A 16,019-nucleotide genomic window follows, 5' to 3' on the forward strand; every position below is an offset into this window, starting at 1 on the left:
TTGGACAATCAGTGATCAAGATTGAAAACAACTGAAAGCGTTTGAGATGTGGGTCTGGTGACGAATGCTAAGGATTTAATGGATTGAAAAGAGAACAAACAAAAGCGTTCTGCAAGAAATTGAAGGGAAGAGAGAATTGTTGTTAACGATACAAAGAATAAGAGCTAACTTCACTGGCCACATCTTACGACACAATCTGCTGGTAGGAAAAATCACGGGGAAAGGCTGAGGACGATCGAGAAAAAAAAAATACTTTGCAGACTTGGCACAGAGTCTTCATTATGGTCCTTATTAAGGAAATGAACCTCTGTGGTGTAGTGGTTAGCGTGATTAGCTGCCACCCCCGGAGGTCCGGGTTCGATTCCCGGCTCTGCCACGAAAATTTGAAAAAGTGGTACGAGGGCTGGAACGGGGTCCACTCAGCCTCGGGAGGTCAACTGAGTAGAGGTGGGTTCGATTCCCACCTCAGCCATCCTCGAAGTGGTTTTCCGTGGTTTCCCACTTCTCCTCCAGGCGAATGCCGGGATGGTACCTAACTTAAGGCCACGGCCGCTTCCTTCCCTCTTCCTTGTCTATCCCTTCCAATCTTCCCATCCCTCCACAAGGCCCCTGTTCAGTATAGCAAGTGAGGCCGCCTGGGCGAGGTACTGGTCATTCTCCCCAGTTGTATCCCCGACCAAGAGTCTGAAGCTCCAGGACACTGCCCTTGAGGCGGTAGAGGTGGGATCCCTCGCTGAGTCCGAGGGAAAAGCCGAACCTGGAGGGTAAACAGATGATGATGATGATGATGATTAAGGAAATGAAACGAAGAGCTGAGGACATAAAAGAATGGTGTTACTCAAACTCAGCGAAGGTTTTCTGCGAAAATACCCTTTATTTTGTACTTTATTGCTCAGTGCAACCTTTAAAGTAGCTATTTATTTTCCTGTTACATGGTGATTACAAAGCACTTTATGCAAACGCCGTCTTGAGTACATTCAATTATGTATGTCCTTACATGAAATAATATAGGGTCTACGCTTATATTGCACAGAGTACTGTAGTTAGCAACGTGTAGTGTTCACCCCTCCAGACTCGCGCTATCTGAGAACGTCTTGGGCTGGCGCTCGTAACAGCTGAGCCACGTGCACGCAGAGTTGTCAGTGAGCTCATGACCTTGACATGTCTGCTTTAGATAATTGAAGGTGGATGGCAACTATTTTCTTATTCTTCTTCTTCCTCTTCCTAGTGTATTGGAAGTGGAACCTCGTGGAGATATGACCAAAGTTTATGGCCGGATACACTTCCTGACGCCTAAACGTAAGTGGGAGAATACGTTGATTATTGCTATTTCTGTGGTGGTTGTGTGTCTATGAGTAGATGCTTGTAAAGACAAACACTAACACTCAGCTGACGAACTGGCGGAAATAACCGCAAACAGTTAAAATCCTCAGCCCAGCCGAATATCGAACCCGGGACTGTCTGAATAGAAGGACCGTACGCTGACCATTCGTCCAAGGAGCCGGACGAATGACTAGCGATCTATACTATAAACAATATTGTACAAGAATTTGAGGAAACTGCATCAACATGTTTTAGACCAGAGCAATTTCCAACGTGAGAATGATTCCACATAAAGAATTGAAGAGTGTTACTAGTTCAGTGATAATCGATTCCAGTTGTATGGAGGTTAGCTTTATTTGCTGAAGCTTTGCATTGTGTTTGCTACATATTTCTTTAAAAAAGAAGGTAAAGAGTCCGAGTGAACATCCGCTGCAGAATGTGAAGCATTTCTGACAGTCAGGACCAGTGGCAGTATTGAGCGAGCAGGTGAAGAGATTATATGAGAACCTGAGGGAAAAACCAACTGCACTCCACATCCTCATCTGCGTAAAAAGAATTATAACAGAGAACGATCATCTTTCAAAACTCTCTGTGGACATTTATATCACCGTGCAGTGGCGTACGCATAATTTCGTCAGGGAGAGGGAAGGAATTTCATTTTTAAGACTGGCTATTAAAACTGAATTTATTTTCATCCGTGACAAATGCTGGAGCTGTACCTTAAACAAGGCAACGACCGCTACGTTCCCAACCCTAGCTCCTTCCCACCCTTGTGTCGCGGAATTTCTTCGACGTGTTAGTGCAAAAAATCCAAAGTGTATCAATTTATCAGGGTTTTAATTATGTTCACTACTACAACTACGTGTTTATATTTTTAGCATTCAAAAACACGCCTGTTTGTAGGCTCTATTTTTACAGCGTTATGCCTATCTGTGGAGCGCGATAGAACTTATTTGGCTGATGTTGATTGTATCTGGGCACTGAACATTTTCCTCCGTTCTTCAGTCTATGATTTATTGGTGCTGGTATTCACTTTCTCAGCAAAATGATGGTTGCTCACCGCTCTTTTGAACTGGAGTCGATCTTGAACAATTTTCTGTGGGATGGCAATTTCCTGAAGGTCTTTTGCTAATTCACTAAGCCAGTTGTTCTTGGATTTCATTGAGGGAGCAAGGTCGAGAATCATATTGGTGAGCCTGTCATTGTTCATTCTGAGAATGTAGACATAGAACATTCGTCGCCTTTCCCTGATGGTGCCAGTGATCTTTCCAGAATGCTGATAAAACTCCCGAGACATCCGTTACATCCAGATTCCCTATGAGCAGATTGGACCAAAGAGTTCCCTCAATATTTTTCTCTCCCGTTTCTCTATTTCTTTAATAAGTGATCTGCCTCCAATGATCAAGGTTTCCGAGGCGTATAGTGCTTTAGGTTTGATAACTGAAATGTAAATTATTAGGATCTATTATTATTTTTGATTATTATTTAAATTAGGGTCCTCATCGTAGGGAATTTCATCATTTTTCAGGTAGACTTCCAATGGAGGTGAGCTGTGTATAATCTTTTAACCACATACCAGCCTTTCTGCCAATCTTAAATTTCTTGCAGGACCGGGAATCGAACTCGGGGCTTCGCGGACGGAAGCTAATAGCACTAACAGTTACACTACGAATGTTGACATTATTATTATTATTATTATTATTATTATTATTATTATTATTATTATTATTATTATTATTATTATTATTACACTTTTTAAATTTCTGGCTGCACACTTTGAAAGTAAGAAACTAAAAAAAATTATTCAAATAATATTTATTAGACACTCTTTTATGCTTCAAGTAAAAAAAAAGAAGTTCAAGTTCAAGCTGACGGCTTTCCTGATAACCCCAACCCCTTACTTAATGCCACTATCACCGAGCTCGATAGCTGCAGTCGCTTAATTGCGGCCAGTATCCAGTATTCGGGAGATAGTAGGTTCGAACCCCACTGTCGGCAGCCCTGAAAATGGTTTTCCGTGGTTTCCCATTTTCATACCAGGCAAATGCTGGGGCTGTACCTTAGTTAAGGCCACGGCCGCTTCCTTCCCACTCCTAGCCCTTTCCTGTCCCATCGTCGCCGTAAGACCTATCTGTGTCGGTGCGACGTAAAACAACTAGCAAAAAAAAATGCCACTATCAAGTTGGAAACGAAAGAAGCATACGATCATCAAAAAGCATGTCTTAGTTGGTTCAGCGATTCCCTCGTAAACTTTACGTCACGGGATATAATCTAACTTTGTGGGTTGGCATTTACGATAGTTCGGGGCAACAGAACTATTTAACCGAATTTCTTGGAATCATAAAAAAATCCTGTTCAAGAAATTGCCAACCGTCTCCACATTCCCCTTTTTGCAATTACGGTTTATCAGGCCTCACTCATTTCCGCACGACTCCTCATTAGATAATTAAAAATTCAGCCCAACAATCGCCACCTTGGTCTCCCAAACTTCTCTTACCCGCTATGGATGAGCCCATGTAACCGTGGTCACAAGACTCCACCACTGAAGTCAGTTAATACGCACCGCTTCATCCATAGAGTTCAATCCTAACTTAGCGCTTACCTCCTCATTGCATTGCGCGTACGTGCACCAGCAGTCTTTCTCGGTACTTTCATATCTTTTGCTTCCAACTTACGAATATGTGTAATGAATCTACCTAGGTTTCACTCCTGTGCAGGAAGTTCTGTCAGAGAACAGAACAGTGTAAAGGAAGCTTCTCCTGAGTGTTCTCTTCATGTTTACCGCGTACTGCTCACCGCAACTCTGAGTTCACGGCAGTAAGCTTTGCTTCACCTCGATTCGTTTTCAGTTACTATACTAACATTTCGGGAGAATACACACCGCAAATACTTGAAATGATCCATTCGTTCTAGTTTCATATTCCCAACCTGACATTCAAGCCTCTTAGGATGTTTTGAAATGCTACTTTTCATATCATATCCGCAGCATTTCTTTTTCTTCTTCAAGATGATAGACAGCATGCTTTCAGCACAGTCTTACCATGAAATCAAAACTACCAGGAGAGCCCAAAACCGCTTACTATCTTTCTTTACTTTTTTGTTCTTTGTTTTTACAAGTTGCTTTACGCCGCACCGACACAGATAGGTCTTATGACGACGATGGGACAGGAGAGGGCTAGGAATGGGAAGGAAGCGGCCGTGGCCTAAATTAAGGTATAGCCCCAGCTCGATACTGGATACTGACCGCACTTAAGCGACTGCAGCTATCGAGCTCGGTTACTGTATTTCCATCCATCTGAATCCCTCCTTACCATTGCATATTTTTCAATAAACGAACCATTTAAAATATGAACTTCAACGGTGGAAGGTTACAAACTTTTCTTTAAAAAATACAATTTGCTTTGCGTCACACCGACAAAGATACAGTAGCTGTGTACAGCCCCAGCATTTGTCTGCTGCGGAAATAGGAAAACATAGAAAACAATCTTCCGGACTGCCGACAGTGGGGTTCGAACCCGCAAGCTGATAAGAACGTGGCCCAAGACGCTCATCCACTTGCTCAATACGACCTTCTCTAATCCCGGTATCTAATTCAAACCATGAACTCATTACACTATCAGTTCACACTCTGCCCTAATTGTTAACACAAATGCCTCACGCTCACGTTTTCTTTAATATATTATTATAGTGATCATCATCTACGGTGTGCACCTCCGTAGCTTAACGGTTAGTGTTACTAGCTGCCGTCCTCGGAGGCCCGGGTTCGATTCTCGGTACTGCCAGAAATTTAAGAAGGGTAGGAGGGCTAGTATGTGGCTGAAATGGTACATGCAGCTCACTGCCATTGAGGGTGTGCCTGAAAAGAGCTACACCACCTCGGAATGAGGATACGAGTTTTTTAATCATCTACGGTTATACAGTTACTTATTTTTGCACTTACGAACATAGTACAGATTTAATTTTACAGTCAATAATATAGAAGTCCCTACTTAGTTCTGATACGAAGACAACGACCATTGGAATTAACCACTTCTCTGCATCCCTCAGAATTTAAATTCGGTGACTCTACGTCAAAATTGTCTTGGACAAGTCGGAGATAGCACAATTTTACTCTAAATTCGCTAGGAAATGGTAACATTTCATAATCATTCATCACCTTAGAAGTATGCTACAGGTCTTGCCAGCTGGCATGTATCTTAGCACTGTTCCAGACTCCATAACTTGGCTGGAATAATGTTATGCATATTTACTGACGGACTTTACAGATAAATACAGCGTTACTTCTCTGTCCTGGTCTCAAACGTAACCAGGGTCGTAGCTTTCAGATTAATGAATTAATTAATTAATTAATTAATTAATTAATTTAGAGTGGTTATTTCTAGCCCTTGTGCAGACCCTCCGATGAGGGTGAGTGGCATCTGCCATGTGTAGGTAACTGCGTGCTGTGTGGTGTGTGAGTTGCAGGGGTGTTGAGGACAGGACAAACACCTAGCCCGCGGGCCACTGGAATTAACCAATGAAGGTTAAAATCCACAACCTGGCCGGGAATCGAACCCGGGACCCTCTGAACCGCAGACCAGAACACTGACTATTCAGTCAACGAGTCGGACGTAGCTTTCAGATGATAACCCGTCTTACAATAAATCAAGCTAGGAAATGGGCATGCAAACAGGCGATCTCATTAGTACAAGAATTGAGATCAAGAATTCGTTAATATAACATTTATTATTTTATCTTCAAATTCAGAGAAGTAAGAATGCTAGTCTGTGTAGCTATGTCCGGCTCCATGGCTAAATGGTTAGCGTGCTGGCTTTCGATTCAAGGTGCCCCGAGTTTGATTCCAGGCCGTGTCGGGGATTGGTTATTTCCAATGGCTCGGGGACTGAGGGTGTGTGTAGTCCTTTAAATATACAATAAAAGGAAAAATAAGTCAAGAATCAGAAAAATTTGAAAATATCAGAAAAATGTAACATTAAAAAAATAGCTCAGAAAGCAGAGCTGGTGTTGGCAGATTCGATCCCGGCTCGGTCAGATGGTGCTCAGGTGCTCAAAGGCGCGAACTTGGTGTCGTTCAGATTCATCACAATGTAAAAGAACTCTTACAGGGTAAAGTTTCGGCACCTTGGATCTCCTAAGATTGAAGCAAAAGTACGTAATTTAATGAGACGTAACATTAATAACATTTAAAAAGTTTATTAAGTTTAACCAGGATTTCATCTCTCATATGATAGCTCGCTTTGCAGTGAAAGATGCCAAAAAATGCGTATCGTATTTGGCGATCTCACACTTTGTAAGACTGGGCGAGTTGGCCGTGAGGTTAAGGGTCGCGCAGCTGTGATCTTGCATCCAGAAGATAGTGGGTTCGAACCTCACTGTCGGCAGCCCTGAAGATGGTTTTTCGTGGTTTCCCATTTTCACACCAGATATCACTTATTCCCCGCCCGGAAAATAAACATCCTTGAAACATATATTAACTCGATTTATTTCCGTCGTTATTTATTTTACTTGGTATTTTTCGCAATTATCTCGGGGTTGACACTAATGTAGCTTAAGCACTGTTTTGCAGCCGAATACCCTTTCTTACGCCAAACCTACGTAGAAAGGCCGTAATCACTATTGAATGTTTGTGTGATATGTTTTATGTAAATGAAGGTGATTATTAAGACAGTCACAATCATCAACCCCCCGAGCTAGAGAAACTAATAAAACGCGGCTTAAATATCACGCCCGTCCGATAAAAGAACGCCGCGCCCTCATAACCAGACGACTATGATGACCATTCGGCCAAGGATCTGGATGAAGACAGTTCGAATTATATCCTCCTAATTTCATATTTGTTTCGTGGAACACAGCTGTACCGCACTGGACGGTTGAATGGACAATATTGTAGAACCTTGGCACAATCATCTTGGCAGGAGTTTCATTCTCGACAAGCAGTTCTTTCATTTAGTCTTCAAAGACGACCTCTACTAGAGATTTGTTCCACAGAAGTTCTAGTATATCTAGTAACCTGCTTTTATTAACTATATAGATAGTCTACTTACGTAATGGGTAAACTCGAAATGTTTCGCCAGAGATGTACATTGTACGACACGAAGCGCCAAACGAATTCTTTTTCTACCCTTGGTGGTGATGACTATTGTTTCAAGAGTAAGTTCAACTAGGCAACCATCCTCTATTGACACTAATCATAGGAAGAAATAAAAGGGGTCCGGCATTTCAAGAAATGAAGGTATCGGTCAAAGGAAGGCAAGGACCACGAAAGGGCGTCTAAATGAAAGACTCCATAGGCCTCGTAAACCTAATACCATCGGGGTCGGAAAATACAAGAGTTTACCAAGGGAGGTCGGACAGGATAGAGGAAAGTAAATGGAAGTACTGCCACGACTCAGCTAAGGGCCCCATGGTTTCTTCTACCCTTCAAAAATTCTTCTACCTCTCTGCTGGTTCCGATCTCTCATTCTTAGGATCTACATAGGAAGCTAATAAAATGCATTAGAATAAATATTTATTATCTCGTTGTAGAACATCCCGTATCTTAGAATAAATGCATTTATGCAGTCCACGTAAGAAAAATAAAATAAATAATGCGTTAATGACGAATTCCGTGTAAGCCTTGGAAGTTGATTTAATATGGAGCTAATTAATATCGTTCAAATGGTATCAACAGCATTTCTTCATGTGAAAGCAATTCACTTGATCACCTTCATTCCAGCAAGAGGTGACTAACTTCTAGTGAGATTACTGAATCATTTTTAACGTTACACAACAGCAATAAAATTATTCTCGGCCTAGTTCGTAGCTCTTATCCTGCATAAGAACTCTGTAAATTGTGAATGTCCTCGAGAAAAATTGGGCAGTTCTTCGACGAGCTATTAGGCTAATTGATAAATGTTTCAATAACGTTAACATAATGAAATTAAACGAATTCCGCTTTTTTCATGCAATTCTGAAAGTTACTTTTGTTAAGGAAATGTTTAATTGATTCACAGATAACGAAGATTCATAATATTCATACTGGCGTTCAAACGCAGACTCACGCCCATTACAACGAGCAGACTCTCAGCATTTATAAGTCGGCGAAATGAATCAAGTTCAATACACAGATATTTAAGAGGAATATCTCCTAAGTTATGTTCTATGAGTTAATCTTCACCGGTTACAGTTTCGAATGATATTACGCATAGTGGATTATCTGGCAATTATCCGCATGTCCACAAATTTCGTTCCAGTTTGATAGTTCATCGATGCCCTAATAGTCACCACAATATCCCTTTATTTATCCTCGTAAGGAGTACGATAGGTTTATGTACTAATCCCGACAATATCAGCGCATTGGATCGGTAACATATTCACTCCAACATATTCACTCCCATCTCCCCTATCGAGCTGTATAGTAAACTGAAGAGATATGTTTGGAATTTTCGCTCTTTAATTTTAATACGTGTACTTAGTTTCATCTGAAAGTGTCCGTGGAGAAGGAAGAAGCAGGCCTTAAAATAGTTTTTTTCCTTCTCCTGGATAGCCATCGAGAAATGTAGCACTTTTTGTGATGGGGCGGGAATTTCACGACAGGAGAAAAAAGTCTACGAGACCTGACAACCGGTGATACTAGTTTTAAATTCCTAAAGTTATCTCCTGGAATATGAACAAAATCAACAAATAATTTTCCTCAGTAGTAAATGAAGACAGGAGCAGATATTCTTCGGCTAGGCCTAAATGGAAAATGGGACATGAAAACGACGCAGTACAAATAATTTGGACGCAACTTTAACCCCGTGAGAATCTTATTTTCCACATTTTACTTGTATATGAAGCAACTACTAAAAATTAAAATGGGAAACTATGAATTAAATCAAATGAAACTATTAAAATACCAACGCAAATTAAATTTAGCGAAAGAAAATAACCTATTAGCACTGGTCACGTATTTTCCTGTATTAGGAGTAGGCCTAGTACCTTTAAAACGTAGACAAATACAGATACATTCCGTAAAAAGGAATTTGAACTTTGCTCCAGTGTAGGAGTTCGAACTTTTTATCTGGTGTGATATGGGTGTGAATACTGTCGGTCTTTTACTCACAGATCTGAGCGTGACATAAACTTTATTGACTAAGGCCTTCATGGAGAAAGGAATGATACTGCAATAATAATTGGAATTTACTTACAGGTGATAACTTTTGTTTTCAACGGCCACACTTCATACAGTCGGTGGGGTGAGCTCTTCCCAAATAGTATGGGTATGTTCACAGAGTGTATCACTTGCTTTAATATTTAAAAAAAGAAACTTTCCAAGAACAAATTATGAATTTCACAGGGTATGGAAAGAGGATAATATTATTTTTTGCACAACACTAGAGAAAGAAGTATTTCAATTATTCATCTTCGAAAGTAAGGGGGGGGGTGGAAATGCTATATTTCATCAGAGCACTGTTTCACTGGTCACGATGCACGAGGTGTGTGTGTATACGCGTGCCCGCCACTTAGGGACCAAGCCGACAAGCACTTGCTACGGCCGCGCACTCACTGAGGAGAACCGGCCTCCTGCCTTCCTCCCCCCACTCGTCCGCCAGCCGGCCATGCTTTGCGCTTGCGCCAACTCATCTGCCCGCCGTCCGTCCGTGGTCGCTATTTTGGGATCCGACTACACCCCTCTCCTTCCCTCATCCAGAAACCCATTCTGTCCCTCTTTAGTATTTCTTTCTCCACCTGGTGGCACATATTTCAGAAACAAATAGAAATTACATTGCTCTCTGAGAGGGGAATTGCATCTCGCTGTGGCATTGTCGTCTGTCGGAAAGGGTCCTCACGATTCACTTAACATGACTCTAACAACAATTCCACTCGGGCATACAAACAGAACTTGCCTTCGTGGAACTGATTTCTGCAGATGCTCGCAGAAACATACTTCAAACACTGAAATGTAACTTTTGAATAACGTACGTTTAACACAGGAATTCTTGTTAATTATACCTGCATGGAATTGGTATCAAGAGGAAGTTACTTCTATCTAGTAATGTGGCTAAGATTGTTCTGTTAATAATAATAATAAATAATTTCGTGTGGCTATTTCTAGCCGAGTGCAGCCCTTGTAAGGCAGACCATCCGATGAGGGTGGGTGGCATCTGCCATGTGTAGGAAACTGCGTGTTATTGTGGTGGAGGATGTGTGGTGTGTGAGTTGCAGGGATTTTGGGGACATCACAAACACCCAGACCCCGAGACTCTGGAATTAACCAACGAAGGTAAAAATTCCCAACCCGCCTGGGAATCGAACCCGGGACCCTCTGAACTGAAGGCCAGTACGCTGGCCGTTCAGCCAACGAGTCGGATATAATAATAATAATTGTTGTTGTAATAAACTGTCTAGCATTTGCAGACGATTTTGTCATACTTTCAGAAAACCTGAAAAATGCTGGAATACAAGCCAATCTCTTTTTTTTCTTTTTTTGCTAGTTGCTTTACGTCGCACCGACACAGATAGGTTTTATGGCGACGATGGGATAGGAAAGGCCTAGGAGTTGGAAGTGTAAGCTCGCATCCGGGATATAGTGGGTTCGAACCCCAATGTCGGCAGCCCTGAAGATGTTTTTCCGTGGTTTCCCATTTTCACACCAGGCAAATGCTGGGGCTGTACCTTAATTAAGGCCACGGCCCCTTCCTTCCCATTCCCATTCCTAGGCCTTTCCTCTCTCATCGTCGCCATAAGACCTATCTGTGTCGGTGCGACGTAAAGCAACTAGCAAAAAAAAAAAAAGGAGTTAGAAGGAAGCGGCCGTGGCCTCAATTAAGGTACAGCCCCAGCATTTGCCTGGTGTGAAAATGGGAAACCACGGAAAACCATCTTCAGGGCTGCCGACAGTGGGATTCGAACCCACTATCTCTCGAATGCAAGCTCACAGTCCCGTGCCCCTGACCGCACGGTTAACTCGCCCGGTAAGCCAATCTCTTGGAAGAAATAGCCAAGGGAACAGGTTTAACAATTTCTGTAGAAAAGAAAATTATGACAAATATAGACAAGCTCAAGATTTTTTTTTTTTTTGCTGTGGGCTTTACGTCGCACCGACACAGATAGGTCTTATGGCAACGATGGGATAGGAAAGGCCTAGGAGTTGGAAGGAAGCGGCCGTGGCCTTAATTAAGGTACAGCCCCAGCATTTGACTGGTGTGAAAATGGGAAACCACGGAAAACCATTTTCAGGGCTGCCGATAGTGGGATTCGAACCTACTATCTCCCGGATGCAAGCTTCACAGCCGCGCGCCTCTACGCGCACGCCCAACTCGCCCGGTGAGAATGTTTAGTAATATAAATTGTTCGAATAAAGAAGGTAAAGAAATTGAAATATTTGGGAGAAACAATTCGAGAAAATGGCTTGGAAAAATCCGCTGTAGAAGAAAGGCTACACAAGATGGCAAAGGCATGCGTTATAACTAGGAATATCTACAACAAAAAGTGCGTATCTAAAAACCTCAACATACAGCACTATAACGCAAGAGCCAAACCGGAATGCCTATACTCGAGTGAAAGTCCAGTACTTAAATACAAGCTGAATAAATTATAAGTACTGGAAAGAAAAATTATACGGAAAATACTCGATCCGCTATGAACTACAGAACTCTGGAAATCAATAAGTAATGATGAAATATACCGGAACATAGAAAAAAAAAACCAGATACAATGCGGAAGAGGCGATTGGTATTTTTTGGACATTTATATAGAATGGATGACAAGAAGTTAACCAAAGAGATCTTCAAATATCTTAGGAACAAGAAGTCAACAACAACCTAGATTCATAAAGTCAAGAAAGATTTGGAAAGAAACAACGTAAGGGAAGAAAAGTAACAGAGAGAGAGAGAGAAAGAGAGAGGGATTTAGAAATAAAATGTTAATAATGAAAGGATTACAAGGTCGGGAGGGAAAGAAAACAGGCTCAAAATGGTCCGAGGAGAGGAAACGGAAACATAGTGAGCAGATAAGGAGTATGCCGGGACATTTCTTAGTAAATGCCAAGGCCGCAAACCCGGTCAACTTATCCGAGCATCTTCTTCACCGTAACAAACCTCCCGGCCGAGAGACTGCGTCACCGTCTAAGAGGCCCGCCTTCCCCTCCCGGGAAAGAATAGGCATTTACTTCTCTCGGTGCGTTTTTAGCCATGGTCAGTCATATGTGACATTTAATAGTGTTAAAGTCGCGAGGGACGTCAGAATTTAAATTATAACTACTCCATACCCTCTACGTTCCGACGGTCCACATATGTGGACCTCAGTTGTGAGCTAATTTCTCGTGTGTTTTAATGCGGATTTTGTTGCGTAGCGACCGCAGTCCTCGTCTGTGGACCTCTTAGTTCACCTTGTTGCCACAGGAACGCTGTGGTACTCCTAACTGTCATGGTAGATTTAAATGTAAAGAGTGGTGCGCGAGAAGATGGCTTCCTCCCATCATGCTGAAAGTAAGTATATATTTCCCAGTAAATAACTCAGAATCTTGCTAAGCTGATTTTTTTCAGTATTGTGTAGTATTTGTAGAGTCTGCGAATTATTTCAGTTTATCAATATTGTTAAGTGGTACTGATATTTATCGCATAATGTGATGGTCCTCATACGTGGACCTCAGTTGAGTGTTGTATTATTTTTTCTGTAGGTTTTGATATGGGAGTGATAAGTAATGGCATCACAATTACCGAATGATGCTACAGGAAATACGTTGTTTTATGGCAAAATAACTTACTTTATGTTTATTCCTTTGTTTACAGAAGGAAGATTTCTTGAGGAAAGAGATATATGGGCTTTTCTGGATGAAAGTGATGCGGATCTGTCCGAGGGCGAGCTTGACGAATTCTCAGTTACTGATGTTACTAACTTTGACTCATCTTCTGTGTACGATAATGACGATGATGTAAATGAAGGTGAAGGTCTTGGAAATGAATGTGTCCTAAATAGAGAAAATGATGTGCTTGGCAACAACGAAGACGAAGGAAACAGATCTACGGAATCGGTGGTATCTCAGGCGCTCACACCTTCAACTACTAAGACCCGCGATATGAAATGGAGAAGGAAATCTATGACTTTACAGGACCCCTGCAATGATGAAGTATTTTTAACAGACTATGACAATGAAAAGGGAATTTTAGATTCATTCTTGGAATACCTACCTCTTAGTTTCTGGGAACAACACGCGGAACAAACTAACCTCTATTCAGTTCAAAAGCGCGACTTGAAATCCGTAAATACTACTAAGGAAGAAATGATGCATTTGGCTGGTGTGCATGTGATGATGGGTGTGCTGGGTTATCCACAAACCAAAATGTACTGGCAACGTGATACTGAGGTGCCGATAATTTCTAAGTGTATGTCCAGGGATCGTTTTTTCGAACTGAGGAATTTTATGCATTTTGTTGACAATCAAGGGGAACATGAGGGACCACTCTGGAAGGTGAAACCATTTCTTGACTGCGTGAAACAAAAATGCATATCTCTCCCACGGTCAAAGCATGTATCACTTGATGAACAGATGGTGCCTTTCTCAGGCAAGTGTGGCTTTAGGCAGTTTGTCCCTTCAAAACCCAACCCATTAGGATTGAAGAATTTCATTTTGGCAGCACCAGATGGATTAGTTTTAGATTTTATGTTTTACACAGGGGCAGGTACAGTATCGATTGAGGACCAAAAAGAAAATGGTCTTGGTGGTGCTATTGTCAAGGTTTTGACAGAAAGTATTCCACAAGATAAAACTCATTGTGTTTACACTGATAGGTTTTTTACCAGTGTAAAATCAGTAGACATGCTACTGCAGAGAAATATATACCAAACAGGGACTGTCATGAAAAACAGGGTGGGATCAGTGTCACAAAAACTGAAAACCGATAAGGAACTGAAAAGGGGAGAATGGGAGGAGTGGGTAAGGGAAGATGAAAAAATGTGTATTGTAAAGTGGAAGGACAACAGAAGTGTTCTTCTTCTGTCTTCATGTGTTGGCAGTGAGCCACCTACAACATGCAAAAGATGGTCGAAGGAGGAAAAGAAAAAGGTTGTTATTCCTCAGCCATTGATTGTTAAATACTACAATGAAAAAATGGGTGGAGTAGACCTTTGTGATAGATTCATGTCATACTATAGGTGTTACATTCGTACCAACAAATGGCCAGTGCGTATGTTCAACCACTTTATTGATCTTATAATTGTTAATTGTTGGATAATGTATCACAGATGGTGTGCAGGTAGTGGTATTATTAGACAAAAACGACTCTCATTAATGGATTACAAAATGCACGTAGGAAAGGCATTGATAAATTTTAAGGACATTAGTTACATAAACATTAGGAAACGAGGAGGGCCTCCCTCAGCATCCACCAACCCTGTTGACGAAGATGATGACTCCGAGGATGACATGGACAAACAAGGTACGGTGAAAGTGCGAAGAGTTCAGAGCCAACCCATTCCAGAGGTTCGTTTTGACAATATAGGCCACTTACCAAAATTTGTTGATGCAAAGAATGCCTCGAAATGCAGAAGGCCTGGATGTCGTTCCAAAACGAGGGTAGTCTGTACAAAATGTGGTATGTACCTTTGCGCTCTAAAAAACAACTGCTTTTGGCATTATCACACCAAGTAATGAGTAGAATGACTTGTGTAGAGAGAAATTGTTCAATTATGTGTATATTTAGTTCCTATATTATGATGAGAGTGTTTTAGAATAGGTTTTGGTTATTTTACGTTAGTAATACACAGTTTCCATGTTATGAGAGTGTTTTAAAATAGGTTTTGGTTTTTTAAAGTAATTAAAGTACATAATTGGAATAAAAACGCATATTGTTTTCAAAAAAACCCATCTGCTAAATCAAGAGAAGTGTAATCCATAATGTGTTAACAAAGACCTGAGGTCCACATATGAGGACCCTCAGTTATGCCCTTTGGGCACGTTACGAAGAAAAATTTTATTGCATGGTTTGCTTACTAGTGACCCATATTCTCAGAAATGGCATGTATAAAAATTCTGTTTCCGGAGTATTCAGTCCGGGATTGAAGAGGATACCAAGGTCAGTTCCCCCAAAACTGAAGGGTATCTCACAAAAATCATAGATTACAATGAAATACTAAAATCAGTCAATGAATAGGACAGTCAAAAGCAATAATTTAAAGTGAACTGTAGCCTACTTTATTAAAGTGATTCATGAATGGTACAAACACAAGCAAAAGCACAAGCTTACGATAGGGCAATTACCAAGGTTCAAAAATTCGATAGTCACAACGGAAGTAAATCTATACTAATATCATAGCGTTGTGTTGTTGTTTGAGTCATCAATCCATAGACTGGTTTGATGCAGCTCTCCATGCCACCCTATCCTGTGCTAACCTTTTCATTTCTACGTAACTATTGCATCCTACATGTGCTCTAATCTGCTTGTCATATTCATATCTTGGTCTACCCCTACCGTTCTTACCACCTACACTTCCTTCAAAAACCAACTGAACAAGCCCTGGGTGTCTTAAGATGTGTCCTATTATTCTATCTCTTCTTCTCGTCAAATTTAGCCAAATCGATCTCCTCTCACCAATTCGATTCAGTATGTCTTCATTCGTGATTCGATCTATCCATCTCACCTTCAGCATTCTTCTGTAACACCACATTTCAAAAGCTTCTATTCTCATTCTTTCTGACCTAGTTATCGTCCATGTTTCACTTCCATACAATGCCA

General features: G+C 41.2%; 1 protein-coding gene across 1 annotated transcript; it reads left to right on the forward strand.

Annotated features, from left to right (window-relative positions):
• Positions 1-13,567: 13,567 nt before the first annotated feature.
• Positions 13,568-14,935, forward strand: LOC137499329 (piggyBac transposable element-derived protein 3-like). Its single transcript, XM_068227125.1, has one exon. It carries the CDS (start codon positions 13,568-13,570, stop codon positions 14,933-14,935), a length of 1,368 nt encoding a protein of 455 aa, XP_068083226.1.
• The last annotated feature ends 1,084 nt before the right edge of the window (positions 14,936-16,019 follow it).

The sequence above is a fragment of the Anabrus simplex genome, chromosome 1 (assembly GCF_040414725.1).
Source record: "Anabrus simplex isolate iqAnaSimp1 chromosome 1, ASM4041472v1, whole genome shotgun sequence".
Taxonomy (NCBI): Eukaryota; Metazoa; Arthropoda; class Insecta; order Orthoptera; family Tettigoniidae; genus Anabrus; species Anabrus simplex.

Bases quoted from the DNA above. Each gene is read 5' to 3' on its own strand.
- LOC137499329 (XM_068227125.1), top strand. From the start codon at position 13,568: ATGATGCATTTGGCTGGTGTGCATGTGATGATGGGTGTGCTGGGTTAT.